This window comes from Corticium candelabrum, chromosome 6, assembly GCF_963422355.1.
Source record: "Corticium candelabrum chromosome 6, ooCorCand1.1, whole genome shotgun sequence".
NCBI classification, from domain to species: domain Eukaryota; kingdom Metazoa; phylum Porifera; class Homoscleromorpha; order Homosclerophorida; family Plakinidae; genus Corticium; species Corticium candelabrum.
Window position 1 is genome coordinate 5750798 of NC_085090.1, and position 19320 is coordinate 5770117.

At 41.0% G+C, this 19320-nt stretch overlaps 1 protein-coding gene across 1 annotated transcript in view; it reads right to left on the reverse strand.

Annotated features, from left to right (window-relative positions):
* Positions 1 to 188: 188 nt before the first annotated feature.
* The window catches only part of LOC134181081 (oxysterol-binding protein-related protein 9-like), a 20348-nt gene continuing 1216 nt past the window's right edge, over positions 189 to 19320 (reverse strand). The window contains exons 3-24 of the mRNA XM_062648284.1: positions 18574 to 18688; positions 18461 to 18508; positions 17230 to 17311; positions 17082 to 17173; positions 16759 to 16971; positions 16026 to 16187; positions 15856 to 15954; positions 15771 to 15798; positions 15528 to 15618; positions 13302 to 13491; positions 13164 to 13249; positions 10916 to 10997; positions 10674 to 10857; positions 8366 to 8476; positions 8248 to 8311; positions 6843 to 6939; positions 6741 to 6784; positions 4863 to 4941; positions 1762 to 1847; positions 1595 to 1664; positions 449 to 514; positions 189 to 316 (exon numbers count right to left, since the gene is read on the reverse strand). Of these exons, the coding sequence (XP_062504268.1) occupies positions 260 to 316; positions 449 to 514; positions 1595 to 1664; positions 1762 to 1847; positions 4863 to 4941; positions 6741 to 6784; positions 6843 to 6939; positions 8248 to 8311; positions 8366 to 8476; positions 10674 to 10857; positions 10916 to 10997; positions 13164 to 13249; positions 13302 to 13491; positions 15528 to 15618; positions 15771 to 15798; positions 15856 to 15954; positions 16026 to 16187; positions 16759 to 16971; positions 17082 to 17173; positions 17230 to 17311; positions 18461 to 18508; positions 18574 to 18688 (2146 nt within the window). The 3' untranslated portion in view covers positions 189 to 259. The remainder of the gene's footprint in view (positions 317 to 448; positions 515 to 1594; positions 1665 to 1761; positions 1848 to 4862; positions 4942 to 6740; positions 6785 to 6842; positions 6940 to 8247; positions 8312 to 8365; positions 8477 to 10673; positions 10858 to 10915; positions 10998 to 13163; positions 13250 to 13301; positions 13492 to 15527; positions 15619 to 15770; positions 15799 to 15855; positions 15955 to 16025; positions 16188 to 16758; positions 16972 to 17081; positions 17174 to 17229; positions 17312 to 18460; positions 18509 to 18573; positions 18689 to 19320) is intronic.

Below are 19320 nucleotides of genomic sequence, written 5' to 3' on the forward strand. Positions count from 1 at the left end.
TTAACTGAAGCTGTGTGTGTGTGTGTGTGTGTGTGTGTGTGTGTGTGTGTGTGTGTGTGTGTGTGTGTGTGTGTGTGTGTGTGTGTGTGTGTGTGTGTGTGTACACAAACATGCAAATCATTATAATCACAAGCAAGCGACATATGCCTCAACCGGTATAGAACATTAGCAAAACAATACAAGCAGTGTGCAAGTGTCACCAAATATTATTAAAACAGGGCAACATGAAATTTACAAAAATTATAAGTCTCATCCTTAATCAACGTCCACTGAGAGGATTGTTATACAGCCATCTCTGGTTACTTTGATGAAATAGCTACACAAAATGGCCACATAAACCAAACACACAAAATACAGTAAGTCACTCATACAGTCAATTGTCTGTAGCTATTATCAGTAGATAATGTATCAATTACAAGTTGTGGTAACATGATGTTAATTTACCTACCTTAGGTCGGTAATCTATTCCTTTAGACTGTCTTTCCTTTGCTTCAAACCTCTGGCCATCTTCAAGCTGGAGACAACATTACAGATAATACATACAGTACACAAGGTGAAATACACATGCACTGACACACACACACACACACACGCACACAGACACACACACGTGCGCACTGACAGACACACACAAATAGCAAATGGCAAATGGATAAGGAGCTGCTGTTAAACGGTAATGTCCCCAGCCAGATGGCTGGGTTCCTGTGCACTTAAGTAGGAGGTATGGGGGGGGGGGGGGGTGCTAAGCAATCTCCTTGAGCCTGGCCAGGTGCTCACAGGAGCACTGACTGCGACGCCAACTGTGGTGTGGGCAACCGAAATCCCACCCCGGACCCCAGTGGCTGATGGACTTTTTCACAGTCGGAGGCCTTTGCCACCCCAGTCAAAGACCAGGTACTCACTTGTACTCCTGAGTCGACACACACACACACACACACACACACACACACACACACACACACGCACACACACACACACACACACACACGTGCACACACACACACACACACACACACACACACACACATGCACGCACGCACACACACAAATGGCAAATGGATAAGGAGCTGCCATTAAACAGTAATGCCCCCAGCCAGATGGCTGGGTTACTGTGCTCTAAGTAGGAGCTATGGGCCGTGCTAAGAAATCTCCTTGAGCCTGGCCAGGTGCTCACAAAAGCACCGATTGCGACGCCAACTGTGGTGTGGGCACCCGAAGTCTCACCCGGGCCCTAGTGGCTGATGGACTTTGTCACAGTCGGAGCCCTTTGCCACCCCCGTCAAAGACCAGGTACTCATCTAACTCCTGAGTCGACACACACACACACACACACACACACACACACACACACGCACACACACACACACACACACACACACACACACACACACACACACACACATGCACACACACACACACACACACACACACACACACATACAAACACGTGCACACACACACACACACACATCCGAAATCCTAACAACTTCCATGAATACATTCTAGCAAGACTAATTTGTTATTCAATGTATTATTAACCATTCCATTAATTAATTATACACAGTCACTATCTATGTGTCCTATGTAAACTCACAGCTTTCTTCTCGTCAGTCGCTTTCTGGATGTCTCCCATCTTCAGAGCTACAGTGACATGTCTCCACAGCCTATGCAACACACAAGGTCACTCTGTAAGAAGATTCTGCAGAGTTGTAATGAACACCACAGTTGACTACACAAGTGACAACACAAACACTAGTTTACCGTCGTGATTCTAGTTCTCCTTGCTCATGCACCGGTCGAACGGATGGTCTAACAGTAGGTGCTGCAGCATTTAGTAGAATTGGATCCTAACACAAATTTAAATCCAACTGATCAAACAATCTCAAAATATATTAGTAATATATTAATAACTAGACAGCATGCACTCAGAGAGCACAAATCTCGGCAAAGAGAGCTTAGATTGCCCATAAGGTCACTCAATGCGGGCGGTTATTACTTGTAATATGTGGACCTCAGTCGAGTGTTGCTTCAAATGAAAGATACAAAGCATTACTCATTTGGAGTATCTTCTAGCTGGGCAACAGAGTTGAGCTAAAATTGATTGAAAGTTTGCTATCATCTAGACAGTAGATTCATCTAGTAGAGATCCTTAAAGTTACTGTAGAGATTAAGTATTCCTACCCAATGGTACATACAGTAATTCCTACGCAAGCATGACTTGCATCATCACTATGCTATGCCCACCAAATATATTTCAATGGTATGAACTCTGAAGACAAAACATGCAGCATTTTGGCCCATTTCAAATCTATTAACATGATTTCACTTCACTGTTTTCATATCTGTACCAAAGATACTGTATATTCTGTTATGACAGGCCCATTAGGAAGACCAGCCTTAGGCTGATAGGGCTACCTGTATAAATCTATCTATCTATCTGATCAGGAGATGGATATTTCACTTGCCCATCCCTGGAGTAAAGAGGTCGTCAAAAATTGCGCCAAACTGAGTGGATTTGCTGTAAAGAAAAGAGAAGAAATGAAAAATGCTAAATATGACGAGATTCTTCCAGGACACAGTGCACCAAAATGCATACCTGTAGTGTTTGAGCACTTTGGCACCTGGGGAGTTTCCGCTGAGCGTCTGCTGAACACTTTATCGCTCAAGTCCAAAGATAAAGAAGGAAAGAACAATTCTGCTGACTTCAAGACCTACTGGAGACGTCGGTTTTCCGTGACACTGCAGAAACTAAATGCTCGTGTGATAATGAAGAAACTGAACATTGTTCAAGGTGGTTCCATTTTAGATGATGAATTCAGGCGTGTCCAGGCACGCCCACATTAGTTTCTTAAGTTAGAGTTTAGGTTTGAGTTTAGTTGACATTTTATGTAGTTTGCCGTATCTATCAAATGTCATTGTACAAGATAATTGGATATATCTAATAAATAATCTATCTATCTACTTGTCTATAGACAAACCAACACAACAAGTATGGCAATAATGAAGTAAAGTTTTTGCTATTGCCCATACTTCTTCACCTTTTCTTTAGTCTTGTGGCTCTCTACTCTAACCACATAAGACAGTAGTCAGTGACTGTAGTGACTGGGTGTGCATAAATTGATAATAACAATAATTTTTCTTGATCTGAGACATACAAAAATCAGAAAGGCAGTGACCAGAAACTAATATACTGTATTTCTTGGAGTGGACTGATAGTAATAACAACTAGACAGCACTTGGAGAGTGCAAATTTTTGCCAGATTCCTCATAATGACATTATTAATTAATCATCCCATGACAACTATTTTAAGGGCTTTTGTGTTCACACATAGTGTTTAAATGACATCCTTTCTCTATCAATATCAATAATTGCATGGAGGTGGTATGGATGCATATGCAGAAGTGAAACTGAGAGTCATCTCACAAAAGGTTTCAAGGAGCCAACCCCTTGAAAGGATGCCCCAGATCAGGCGTAATCCCCAAGCTAATCGATTGTTCATCTATCAAAGTTGTATTATCCTGACAAAGCTTAATAAAATCCATCCACACAAGTTTTGGTAATCCTGCTCAAAAACAAACAAACAAACAAACAAACAAACAAACAAACAAATGCCAATGAAAACATGACCTCTTGGGCAGAGGTACTACTACTACTACTACTAATAACTACCACTATCTTGTTAATTAATTAACTAATTAAATTAATGAATTAGTCAATGAATTCTAGTTAATGATAACTAAAAGTAATGATGCTACAAATAGCACATAACCATACTGTAACAGTGGGCCTATGCTCTGGACCTGTACGCGGAGCAGATAATACCACCCACATGTGTTAGTTGTAGAGCCGGCCATGTGCCCGCAGTCTGTCCACTGACACACTACTGCAACCCTAGTGTATGCATGCCTCAGGTTAACACAAATGGTTAGTTTACATAGTAAACGTAGGTTAACATAGGAGTAGAAGATTACAGAGGTTAGCTGAACATTTGCAATGTTAATAATAGCTAGCAGTTGAACTAAGTATAGATACAGATGACTGTGAGAACGTTGCACTGCTCAGTTAGCATTGTGTAGCTGGTAGCTTTCTTGATATCCCTCCCTCCCGCCCATGTTTTAGGGAGGTTGTATGAAATATATATCAGGTAGCGTGCCAGGGCAGGCGCCTTGTTCAGGCCAGTCTTGGCCCAACATTACGAGTGTACCTCCACTCAGGTTGCGACGTCAACGTGACTAACATCTTCGGCACAAGCCAGTTGTCTCATGTACGTCATTAAACGGAATGGGTTCTGTAATGGTCTGTTGAGCCTGGTGTGTTGAGCCTCCAATGTCAACTCCACTGACCTCTTGGGCTAAGTGGAGTGAGAAAGTCTCCAACGTCAGCTTGACTGACCTCTTGGGCTTGAGTAAACGGTGGTTCTAACACGTGTTGATCCTCCAACGTCACCCTGAGCGACCTCTTAAGTTCACACCACTTGTCAGAGCTCAGAGTGTGAGCTGACCACTCTGGTTAACCCATTGTTCACAAATCCCTCACAACCTGGCACGTTGCCCCATTGAAACCCACACTGTCTCGTGTCTACTCGGTATCACAACTAGCAGGCATGTTGCTTACAACACAGTAGTGGATTACGAGTGTTGTTAACTCATAGCAACTGAGGCTGTGCTTCTCATAGCAACTGAGGCTGTGCTTACACCCTTGCTTTCATAGCTACGAGTCTTCTGTAAACCATAAACGATCATAGACAACTATATGCAAAATAGGACCGTATAAGTGATTGGCTGGTGTTTACATGTGAGTGTAGAAGATTAGAAGAGCCATGTTTACGTAATTGAAACTAACTAAGTAGTAAGTGACTGACCTTTCCGTCAAACGCCATTGTAATTTTGTCATTCCATTCTCCAGTAATCTTGTACAGAGGAGTCTGAGACGAAATATGACTAAAGAATAAACACGATCATGGCAATAACAGCACACATCAGTATTACCCAAATATAAGGCACAAGACATAACAAACACAAGTACACGTAAAAACTTTGCATGAATGCCTCCTCTGCTAGATCAAGCAATTATCTCTTTTACTAATCCTGCTGTCTGTCTGCCACTGATTTATGACTAACGTTGTCACACACTAATGACACTAAACTCCAAATGATGACAATAAAGTACCAACTGAGTGTGTCCAAGTGACCCTATTTTGCTGATCAGCATTTGATCTAATTGGTTCATGTGCAGAACGTTATCACCCGAATGCAATAGCATTATAATGATTTTTTGGAAGTTGGTCTATGCTATAGCATCAATTTTAAAGAAAACCATATCAATGCCTGGATGCTGCAAAATTGGTACTTTCATTTGATTTAGTTTGTAATGTGATATAATTGCAAACAAGGACTCATACAAATATACATGCACACACACACACACACACACACACACACACACACACACACACACACACACACACACACACACAAACGCAGACAAGTTAATTTCAAATAATATCTTTATAAATCTGAAATATATTCTTACTTGTTAATTAAGAAACAACAGATGTACTGTTTCCAATGTTTTTCAGTAATATTCTCTTAAAAATTTTACCTTAAAAATTATAGAACTAGTAATTGAAGCTGTGCTTACACCGTCGCTTCTACAGCTATGAGCCTTCAAAGTACTGAACATCACGTACGCTACGAGAAGTAATTGTCACGAAGAATTACGAATATACAAGCTAATTTCTTTCTAGACGTGCTACTTGTAAAATGTATTTAAAATCCTACATAGCAACTGTCGTTTCGCGTGACCTCAAAGTCCGTAAATAGTCTGTAGTCGTAAGTAGAGTCTTCATATACGGGACATAAAATCTCTCCTTACGTAATGTTAGATTCCCGTATAAATATCGTAAAACCAAGAAAGCGATCGATTTTGGGTCAGCAGTTGCAGACAGGTGAGTTCTGTTGTTTATGTCCGACAGGTCCTAGCAGTCGCAAACATGAATTACACTGTTCTGGTGAAAAAACTCTCTCAAGGAAGTTTCGCGTCTACGGTGGAATGTTTGTCCATTGTCTTTGGTTGCCACATACGACATAAAGGAATTAATGTTTAGTGATTGGGCCACACAAAGAAGGCGTGGCACATTCCTGCAGCGTGGCAGACATAGCCAGCCAGCCAGCTAGCCACATAGTCCCCAGACCGGAAGTCGGTTCAGCCCTATACGTTTAGAGTACGCTACTCGCCAAGTCCCGTGACTTTTTACAAAGTCCCTATTCTTATAGGCTCATAGCTGAATAATAAAAGTACATTTTTGCGCCTCAAAAATTGCAACATGTCAATGCTTTTGCCTTTGCACATGCTCACAAAACAATGTCAAAAATGGCTGTTAGATCAAACTCCGTAGCTCAAGATGACAACCCGGTGAAGAAGCGAGCGACTTCACTGCTCAACTACGGCTTCCACTTTCAAATTGAAATGCCAGTACCACTTCAGGTGTGACACACTACTTCTGTAGAGTCAACTGGCAGAAAAATTTTGCTGCAGTATTAGTGCTGAGTAGTGTTCAGAGATGACAAGATCTTGTCACTGGATGTAAAATAATTAAATAAAAAAATGACTAAGGGCTCACATCAAGACCTCAAAAAATATGATTTACAAAAAATTCAAGATTAATTTTGGAGCCTCAAAAAGACATAGTCTCAATACACATTACAAGCAGTGAGGTATATTTGCCATATGAGATCACCTGATTTCTCCAGAAATCTTGTGTGGTTTGCCTCCATAGAGTGGCTGACATAACACATGGGTGTAAGCTGACAGTCAACAACCTTGTGCTTAATTAACATACCTTAGTGTGAAATGTTATTGATGACTGATATCCAGTTTTTTCACAAATGATATTGACACGACCTCCTAATTCTATCCACGGGACAGTCAGAATTGACCTGATACATACAATGAATTGAAATGTTGACTATGTAAATACAAACATAAAGACAAATACAAACACAGACAGACAGAGAGACAAACAAACCGACAGACAGACAGACAGACAGACAGACAGACACACACACACACACACAGCCAAACAAACAAACAAACAATCAGACAGAAACAGAAAAAACAGACAAACAGATGCACACACACACACACACACACACACACACACACACACACACACACAGTGTTCTCGCCAGTACCGCCATTTTGACAGTTGGGACAAGAAAGACACGTTTGGGAAGGAGAAAACAGCAATTATTGACCGTTGGGAACAAAATGGAACAGCCTACCTACCATACATAGTGTGGAATGTCTTCCTTCAAGATCCATTGTGGATTTAGAGCCATTTACTTCTTGGTCTTGATGGTCCCAACATTCCTCTAGAACAATCTCATGACATCTAAATTCTTCGGGCGTGGTCATTTTGTTGTTGCAGTAGGTGTTGTACTAGGTACTGTTTATCTTCATGTTTAGTAGGTACACCTTTGCAGATCTCTTTACAGCATAACCACTCAACTGGATGTATCAATTCCCTAAATCATTATGGTTACAAAAACATAGTGATCCTCTCTCACAGAGCACAATTGCAGCTAAAAATTGTCAGAGCTTTTGTATGGATTTTACACATGATTACGCTAAAATATTACTAAAAAATCGTTGCATATTATTAGCTAGTTATGGTCAAAAGAAGGATAAATGGCCAGAAGGCGTAGTAGCATCCCTATACTATTCATTAAATACACTATTCATTTCCTAAGTTTGAGGGCACAGTAGCCAACATATATGTGCAACTTACTCTTGTAAAGCTCAGCTCACAATCCCAGTTTTAAGTTAATTACGTCAACTTGTCATTGTAATAATCTAGTGTATAATATTTCTATCTGTGTTATCTTCAACAAGGTTATGTTCAATGAGGTTTATTCCACAAGTCCGGAGAGGCTACTGTATTGAATGGTCTACCAATCATGCAGTAGCTACATGATTATACATGCATAAGACTCTACGTAGTACAACTAGGGAAAGGTAAAGTAAAATATTACGTTATCACCAAATATGTCAACATTAAACAGTTGATGACGTCATTATATTTGATGACGTCTATTGACGTTTGGCAAAATATCCTGGCTAGAACACTGCACACACACACACACACACACACACACACACACACACACACACACACACACACACACACACACAACCACACAAACATCATCCGGCCAACATGAAAAACAACACGACTACAACCTCACCTAGCAAAGGCACTCGGAAGCGTAAACTTGTATTCCTCGTCATACTTCAACACCGATATACAAACTACAGAATGCAACATCAACAGCAAACATACAAAACTCTAAACGCAACCTCAACCTTCTCCTTCTAAGTGAACACCGATTGCCATTCCTAGAAACCTAGTCTTTGTCCATACATCGCCATTCATTTGAATTTTTTTACTAGGACACTCGACGTAAAGTGCAGAAACTGAACAACAAACATGTCAATCAACCAGTAAACCAATACGACACTCTACAACATCAAACTGTTCATACAAAAGCACCAACCAAACTAACTGACTGATGACAGTCAATACACAGTACAACTCAGATTATCCCGACTTTTTCGGCAAACGCCAGGTTGTCCGGACAATTGAAAGTCTGGATAAAAGTAATGCAGAGTTCTAGCTAAAACTGTTTTTACTGTCAAATTAATGGTTGGGAAGGTGTTTTGACGGTTGAACGCCATTCAACCTTCAAGTTTTGTACAGTATGTTCAGCGTTGACAGGAAAACGCAATGTTTGACTGACGATCACAAATGTTGTAGGCTTTACTCGATTCTTGTAAAAATTAAAGACATTTTCAGATTGAGGTCATCTAAATCGTAAACAATAATGTTTGTAAACTCTTGATGAGAGAGTATTAGAAAGCGAACCAAAATCTCCACAAACACCAAAGAGGCGTAGCCAAACAATGTGGCCTGTGACGGTTGGGCTGCAACCCTGAGGTGCATTTCTTTAACTCCACAACCCAATCCAGTTGAGTTTGTGGATCTCTACCGCATTTCTTTACCTTCACAACCGAATCCGGTTGAGCGAGGTGGATTAGTTTGTGGACATAGGCATGGCCAAGTAGTACATGCATGTGGAAATGAAGTGGAGGAGTCAGTAGCAACAGATGGGTGACTTTAAACAACAAACACAGAAGCTGCATATGCGGCAATAGACATGCAAAGGGACAACATTGATCCATTTCGCACTACTAACACAATGCGCATGCTCACGTCTACTTGCATGTTTCTTATTCCACACCAAACCGATTCCAGTGGAATATTTCCGGTTAATCCAGTAGAGCTCAACCGGATTAGCTTGTGGAGATTAAAGAAATGCACCCCTTAGATAAAACCTTGAAATGGTGTGGTGGCCTCCTTGAGACTCAGTCATACATTGACAGTCAAGTACATAATGAGCAATGTTTAATTAATTAATTAACTATACAGCAATATTAGGTCAACAACGGCTCAACACATTTAATGATCAGATGTACATAAAACAGAGTCCTCAATTTTGGAGTAGGTTCACAGGTTTCCATGTTGAACAAATGATGTCACGCGTGTAACACGTGAAAGACATGTGCTTTTCGGGTGGAAGTACATTTGTGCGGATTAGCGAAATGTCCAGGGTTGTTTACTGTTGTCAGATTCTCATAACTTCATACAAAATCTGACTGTCACACATTCCAATTGTCTGTCTGCAGTAAACGCATACGACAAATTCAAAGTTGCATAACAGATGACAGAGTTTAACAAAATACACAGTAGTTTTAGTTTTATTCCCATTCCTTTTTGCTTTGCTAAGAATGTCTACACAATATGTTCATGTCACATTACATGCTAGTTTCTCGAGCCGTACTTCCAACTTCCATATTAATATGAAACACTCACAAGCACTCGCTGCCATTTTCCTAACCTTTCAAAAACAGTAGACATGCCTTCCCTCTTCTAAAGCCACTATCATGATTTGTATGACAGAAACAAGCCATGCCTTATTGACACATTTGCAAAGCCAAGCCCGTCCGTCTAATAGCTCATTCACACGAGCACTTGTAACAGGGTCACATAGGTCAGGACGTTTTTGAAAGATTGTGTGAATGCGAGCCAAGCCTAGTCAAGCTGAGCTGAGCTTGAATGGCTCACCTCAAACTGCCATGCCAACAAGGTTTGGATCGGATTGGCTTGGCTCCCATTCACCATGTGAACAGTAACCGAGCCGAACCACAGCCGTACTGTAGTCTCGCATAGCCCAAACCCTCTCCCTTGTGTTATACTTGTGTAGCCAAAATTTCTCCTGCTGCATCATACTTTAGCGATACAACCAATCTTTCCAACGTATTTCACCATTCAATTGTTGCTATGCCATCGAGAAAACGCAGGCAGTTTGTAGCTGGTTCATAATCAAGGGAAGGTAGCGGCAAGCATTCTAATGTACACATGACTGTATGTAAGTGTGTGTAGCAAGAGACACACTCGTTACATGAGCTGCCTCACTTTTCTGAACACCGTGTGAATGGGAGTTCGCTCGGTTCTCTGGCACAGGCTTGTTCAGCTTGGCTTGACTTGGTTTGGAAACAAGCTCGTGTACAAAAGCTGAAAATTCCCTCACAATGTCGTAACACACTGACTTACCGGGTGGATGATGTGACACTTGCTCGGCTGTAAACTTTACATCAACTGCTGACCCATCTGATGAATCTAATGCGGACGTGACATCAGACGACTGTTCGACAGATAGTCGACTCGTATCAGCCCTGTACGAGCACTCGAAGAACTCTCCTATGATTGGATTGTACGGTTTCCTTGCAGCATAACTCTACAAGAAAACACTGAAACGTACAGGATAAGTACGGCAAAAGATACACACGACTAACTCTCCGTCCAGCACCAAATGAAGTTAGAAAAAACTTCACAACCCGCACCATCCGGTCTTCAGCTGTTTGACCATCAGCAATGCTATAAAAAATCACATTTAACCACAAAGGCAGAGCAACCAGGAGCACGTAGTTTGCTAATATTTGCAGTGTTACTGCTGTTAAATACATTATTGCCGTATTGTCGCAAATAAAAGGCCAATCTCGAATAAAAGACGAAATCAAAGACTTCGTGCTGCATACAAACCGATCGCATTTAGAAGCCGATCTTTAGTTCAAGATGCACATGTGTTGGCCTGTGCTTGCAGTGTTCAATGATACCAACAATCATGACAAAGATGCACCTGACGCTCTTGAAACTGGCATCTCATGGTAGTAATGTCTATAGATCTTGCTTTTTCAAGTGATACTGTATTTGCCCGTAATAACGACCTGAATGTATACAAAAACCCTTTTCTGGGCGTAAACTAGGGCATGAGCATTAAACGGCTACTGCAGTCAAAAATCAAAAATTATTTTATAAGCTAGATCAAAAGGTCTACAAATGCATATTTTAGAAAAAATTAAATTAAATTTTTTGCAAATGTACTAAGAGAATGAGAGCAGTTGAAAGTTACTTCCATTTTCCATTTCCGGAATGGGGCGGATTAGCACATTGACGTCATTGGAAGTACCCCATCCATTGTTGTGATACTTGAGTATGGTGGGGCATTGTGTTGTAGGCTGCAACAACTCTAGTCAGTCTGGATTTAGTCTAGTTTGGATAATATACAAACAATAAAGTATTGCGGAAGTAGCTCAGGACTGCTCTCATTCTCTCAAAACGCGTGCCAAAATGTAATTCTATTTTTGCTAGACTAGACATATGTAGATCTAAAAAAATAATTTTTGATTTTTGCACTGCAGTGGTCCTTTAATTTGGTGACAGATCCTAGGCGTATACATGGTTGCAAAATGCTGTCGTTTGGCCAGTCATCATTTAGACACTCAAAGACAGAAATACCACAAACGCCTGTAATTATCCATTTGCAAGATCAAATGTACTGGTATCCGTACACCATTAGCATACATGCAAAAACTAACCACACACGCAAACCAGAGTCGTCGCACTAAAGCCTGCCAACAGTACAAGTATTAGTAATTGTAGCAAAAAATGAGTCTACGTACATAATGTTGTTTATTCTGCACATGCTTATCTGGGCGCATACTTGGGCACGGGCATATACTTAGGCATGGGCATTTCTTCGAGCTGAAAGTTCTGACCTGCTCCACCTGGGCGTATATATGGGCATGGGCATTATTATGGGCGAATATGGTATATAGTTGTTATGTCTATATGGTTCACATGACATATAAGCCTGTCTTGAATATAAGCCTGACTTAAATATTAGTCTGAATTTCAATTTGACTTATACAGAAATGAGCCCGGCTTCTATTTGCGACAATACGGTACTTCTAATCATGCCTCATTTCTTAGCATACTGTAATGCCGTGTATAACAACCATGCTTATTTGTGTACAAGGCAAATTGGAATTCAGGCTATATTCAAGACAGGGTTATATGGCATTTGACCAAGCAAGATTCGTTAAGGCATAGACATGACAACCATGTTCCACTTTAAAAATGCAAGATTTTTTAGCCACAAGTTACATATATCATAGACATGACAACACTATATCATTTTAAAAAGCACGATTTGTTACGATGACTACCATGAGATGCCAGTTTCAAGAGCGTGTAGCAACACAGTCTTCTTTGTCTTCATTGTCTGTGTCACTAAACGCTACACGCACTCCCCGACACATGTGCACATGCACATGTACATGTATGCATGCTGAGTGCCTTGAATAGACATGTGGCTTCTACACACAACCGGCTTAATTGCACGCAGCGCGAGGTCTTCAATTTTGCGATGTTATTTGAGATCGGCTTTCATACACGACGTTACACTATAACTTGCAATTAGTATAAGAAATACTAGCAATATAAGGTGTAAATGATTGTTTGATTCGGCCGCTGTTAACACACACACACACACACACACACACACACACACACACACACACACACACACACACACACACACACACACACACACACACACATGCACACACACACACACACATGCACACACACACACGCACGCACACACACATGCACACACGCATGCATGCACACGCAATGCACACATGCAAGCACACACACACACACACACACACACACACACACACACACACACAATCACACCTGGCAAACATCTCTGGACGTGACAAGAAATCTCCGTACATCTCCAACAAAGATCTCGTCTCAAGAATAAATGTCGGTAATACAACCTACCAAAAAACCATCACAACACACCTAAACAACAAATTCCAACCGGCTGACCTTTGACAGATCCATGCCCAATTTCAGTTGCGAGAGCAACTGAAGGACGACACTTTTTCTCTCCTTATCCGACTCAATTTCGAGATCCTCGTCTCTCTTGTCTCCATATAAATAGTCGTCTGTATTGTGATCCGCATTCAAAGCTTCGTTACCAAACTGATCAACAAACCGTTGAGGCGAATGTTCAGCACTACATTAGAAATCATATTAGACTTTGAAAGATAATTAAAATAAGATGCATTAGAATGTCGTAATGTGTTGGGTTCATGCCACTTGTCAGAGCAGCTCAGAGGGTGAGCTGTCCACTCTGGTTAACCCAGCGTTCACAAAGCCCTCACAATCTGGCACGTTGCCCCATTGAAGCCCACACTGTCTCGTGTCTACGCGGTATCGCAACTAGCAGGCATGTTGCTTACAACATGGTAGTGTATTACGAGTGATGTTAAAGATAATTAAAATAAGATGCAGTAGAATGTCGTAAATGTAGAAAAGGAGTGACCAACAAACATTCAACATACACAACAGTATGCAGAGTGGAATGAATATAGCGGTTGGTCATCGGTCAATGTCCGACCAACTGGTGTTCATGACCAACCACAATTTTTCTTTGATTGGACATACCGTATAAGATGAAACCTTGGCGGATTAAATTTTGGCAGTTGGACATCGTTGTTGGATAATTGATATTTACGATATTTCCCACCCACTAAGTAGTTTAAGTGGCTGCTTCTATACAGGAGTTTGCGATTACGGAATTTAACCCGCATGACTTCACCTACGTATACTTCATCAATGGCTGCATGGCCTCATTCTCATATTTAACCTCCCTGTTTGACAGGGTAGGCACAACAGGCAGCAAGCAGTGGTTACCATCTTGTAACCTCATCCGTGCCACATCGCATCATCACAGCCCTGCACATGCATGACACTTGATTCACGTGGGTGATGATGTCGACAAATCCCTGTGGTCAAATTGACGGCAGACGTTATATTGGTGCTTGCTAAAAAATCCGCCAAAATAAATTCCCTGCCAATACTTCATCTTATACGGTACCTACATGGTTGGTCAAGGTGTAATAGTTATTGCACAGATGGTAGGGAATCAATGAGCAACCAAAAGTCTAGACAACTGATGGAAGCAGCAGGCAAATCTAACTATAGTGTTGATGATCACAAGATGATGATCACAAGATGTGTAAGTGCATACATGACCATACTGCAATATTGTAAAACTGTAAGACTGTAATCCTGTAAGACTGTAACACTGCAATACTGTAAAACTGCAATACTGTAATACCATAATACTGTAATATTGTAATATTGTAATACCATAACACTGTAACACGTAATATTGTAACACTGTAATCCTGCAATACTGTAATCCTGGAATACGGCAATACTGTAAGACTGCAACAGTTTATATTTTGATAGCAAGTTAATACAATAGTGAATATGATGCAACAAATAGAGAAATTGAACTAAATGTTGATGTCAATAATTACAAGAAATTTTGTGAAATCAAATAACAATGAAAGCCAAAAATCTAAATGTCAAGTCAACCTCTTTTGCTAGAGCACAACGTCCGACCAAAATTTAGCCTTAAATTCCACTCTGTATCTGTAAACCATCTCAGCCTACACATACTACCGTATTTCCTGGAAAGAAAGCCGCAGCGTTCCTTCATTTGAGAAAGTGAGACCCTGTGGCGTTCTTTCACTCACTTAATGTACAACCCCAGTACCATATTCAGACACTCAACGTTCAACCAAAGCACTCATTGTCTATAGCCACTTCGATCAACTCCCGGCCGTCTGTAATCACCCATACATATGTCAAACTACTCGTTGACTATTTGCTTCTAGTTTGTTGGTGTCCTCTGTCAAAGTGTCCTACTGAGTTGAAGCTTCAATAGAGATGACAGCATGCAACAAAGCTGCTTCATAAAACTGTTTCCTCTATATCTGTTTTGCAGTCCATGAGTTGCCTCAGCCATGCCTTTCTAAAGTGTGTCAAGCGTGTGCTTGGAATGCACAATGAACCACGTGGCTACACACGTAAATCGTGTAGGGAGTTTAATCAAGGGCGGCATTTATTCGAGTCCACGGCTGTAAACATGCAGGATTCTTAGAGCTGTTCTTTCCAGAAATACGGTACTTAATTAATTAGATGCTTCAAGGTATGAAAAGGTGTGCAGTGCGTGTAGTTCTATTTGATTAAATGTGTGACCTTCTGTGAGGAGTTTCTGAGCCTGACAATGTCGGTGATGGAGGAGCACTCGAAGGGCCACTGTCCGTTTGAAGCCACTGAATTGTCGCTCCTATAAACAAGAGTAACATTGTAGTTCGATTACACATTGCAATGGAAAACATAAATGAAAAATGAAGTGGGCAAACACACACACACACACACACACACACACACACACACACACACACACACACACACACACGACACAACACTATAATCTACCTGGTGGCAAAGCTCTAGCAGTCGACAGCTGTAACACAATGCATAACTGTTATTACCAAATACTGATGATCATTCTTCATTTTACCTGTTGAGCTTGTTGTTGACTTTGCATGGCCATAAGATCATAACAGTGAGACAACGCACCCAAAGTGGCCTGTGATAAAGCTTTCAGACAAAGTAAGTCCTGCACACATTTGATGCATACGAAGTCATATAATAGCAAACGTACACACACACACACACACACAATGACACCTTGTCACTGTAAGGATCTATACTATCCTCATTCGTGCCATCAAAACCATCCAAAGCTTCTTTCAAAGCCAAATACTGAGTTTCAGCGATATGCAGTACTTCGCCAACACCAGCAATGTCATTAGTGAATGACACTTTTCGATCACGTTGTATTGAAGAACCCTAGCAAACACAACATGTGAAAACAATAAAAACTATTTCAACTACCAATCTCTAACTATAAGTTCAACAAGAGTTGGTGCACTAGCTAACAATTGTTCTGTAATGCAAATGATTTATTGTATTTAGAGATGCATCCTTCCAATACAGTCATTCAATACATTGTGAGATTTGTTGACTAAACGTACAACATTATGACTACTTTGTAATGCATCCCTCCTTGTCGTCCTTATTCTAAGGACGACAGAATGGATTACCAATCTGTTGTGAAATGCAGATTGTCGCACATGTTTGTGACAAGAATGGACGATGTGTGTGTGTGTGTTTGTGTGTGTGTGTATGCGTGTGTGTGTGTGTGTGTGTGTGTGTGTGTGTGTGTGTGTGTGTGTGTGTGTGTGTGTGTGTGTGTGTGTGTGTGTGTGTGTGTGTGTGTGTGTGTGTGTAACACTGTGTTTGTATGTAACTTGCACCACATCTCTCCAATACAATACCATAACAATCACAAAATCACTATTTCTCCAACTCCATCATATATTCGATACTCTTTTTACTTCAGCAAGAACAAGGCATCTACCTGATACGAAGTGGTTCTCGTAAACGAGTTACGCTGCGTATTAAATGTCGACACTGAAACTCGCTTTGTGAATACACCTGAACCCGATCCAGATCTCGATCGCAAAAGAGTACCAGGCGAAACCTTATCTTGAACATGAGCCTTCCTAATGTGAGGCTCGTCCTGCCAACCGGCCAAGCCACCAACCGACGTTGCACCAGAAGCATACACACCCTGCAATACATACACATATGCACACCAAGACATGCTTACGCGTTACATCTCGGATACACACAGAAATGCCAACACAAGCTTGAAGCATTGATATCAACCATATAGAGTACCTTTGCTGAATGAGTGTTGATTTGAGGTTTGAGTTGCTCGATGACTCTTCGTAGCCTCATAACCCAACTTTGCCTTTCTTTCGCATCAACGGCTGTTGCAAGATGAATAAAACTTGTCAACATGTTGGACAAGAATCGCAATTCTTACCTTTTAATCGGAAGGTCTCTCCGTTTGTAGCACTGATGGCAAAGGATTGCGAGTCGTCGTCCGAAGGAGCGATAACAGCACCCTAAAGTGGGTACAAATGCATGTCTTTGTGTGTTGTTTGTCTATCTGTCTGTTGGACTGTGTGTAAGCAAGCGTGTACATGTGACTGTGATAGTCTGTTTATGTGTTTGTCCATTTGTGTTTTGTTTGTAATTTGTCTGTTTGCCTGCCCATCTGCCTGTCTAACTGTTTGTCTATTTACCGGTCTGTCTCAGTCTGTTTGTCTGTCTGTCCATCTGTCGTCTGCCTGTCCATCCTTCTGTCTCAAGCTGTCTGTCTATCGATCCGTCTGTCTGTTTGTCTATCTGTCTATCCATCTGTCTGTCTATCTGTCCATCGATCCGTCTGTCCTTCTGTCTCAACCTGTCTGTCCATCTGTGTGTCTGTGTGTCTGTCTGTATGTCCATTGATCCGTTTGTCTGTATATCTGTCTGTCTGTCTGCCTGTCTGTCTCAATCTGTCTGTCCATACATCTGTCTGTCTGTCTGTCCATCAATCCATCTGTCTGTTTGCCTGTCTGTCCATCCATCTGTCTGTCCATCAATGCGTACGTCTGTCTGTCCATCGATCTATCTGTCTGTCTGTCCATCCGTCTGTCTGTCTGTCCTGTCTCAATCTGTCTGTCTGTCCATCGATCCATCTGTCTGTCTATCCGTCTGCCTGTCTGTCCATCCATCTGTCTGTCCATCAATCCATCCGTAAGTCTGTCTGTCCATCAATCTATCTGTCTGTCTGTCCATCCGTCTGCCTGTCTGTCTTCTGTCTCAATGTGTCTGTCCATCCGTCTGTCTATATGTCTGTCCATCAATCCGTCTGTCTATATGTCTGTCCATCAATCCGTCTGTCTGTTTATCTGTCTGTCTATCCGTCTGTTTGCCTGTCTGTCCATCAATGCATGCGTCTGTCTGTCCTGTCTCAATCTGTCTGTCCATACATCTGTCTGTCTGTCTGTCCATCAATCCATCTGTCCGTCTATCCGTCTGTTTGTTTGTCTGCCTGTCTGTCCATCCATCTGTCTGTCCATCAATCCATCCGTAAGTCTGTGTGTCCATCGATCTATCTGTCTGTCCATCCCTCTGCCTGTTTGTCTGTCTATCTGTTCATATATCTGTCTGTATCCGTGTCTTCATCTATCTCTCTGCTTATCTATTCACAAGAATAAACAACATACGTCTAACATAATAGATCCTCTTGGTGAGCCACGTTTTCTACCCTCCGACTACAAAAGCATCATAATTTCAATCGCACTTACTACCAATCCACATGTACATCATTCACACAAACCGTGTAGTAATACAAAACACTAGCTGTTGGGTCAAGATAAAACCATCGTGATTGCCATCCTTTGACTACGTTGGTCCACTTAGACAGTTGGCCTTCTAATGGTTGCCGCAGACAACTAAATACACAAACCACACTAACATAACTAATGAATAAATAAATATATAAATAATAAACAACAAACGGAATTAAAAATTAAACAGACAAGAAAAAACCCAAAACACACATAAATAAATAAAAATAAATAAAAATAAGTAAAAATAAATAAAAATGAATAAAAATAAAAATAAAATAAAGAAAAATAAATAAATAAAAATAAAAATAAATAAACATAAATAAATTAATATTAATTAAGTAATATAACCAATCCCAAGTGGCTCCAGCAATATAATGAAACAAGTCTGTTGTTTCTTTCTCACTCTCTATTTGGCTATGTCTGTGAGAGTAGACTTGTTTCCATCAATGGGAAATTTGTGTGATTTAGCGTGGGGATCGTTGGCAATGAGGATCAGTGCTTTCCTGGTAGTCATTGATATCTACTGGGCATGCTGTTTAGAGCTGGCAAAATCCTCGTAGTGCACGCAATCAATGATAGATAAGCCAGTTACCAGCGCCATTTGGATTACGTGGAAACATGTACCTACCTGCCGGGTTGGTGGGCGTCTAGTTGAGGATAAAGACCCCACTTACCCTACCTAGAGGGTGATGACAAGATCAATAAAATAAGAAATATTATATTAATAAATAGGA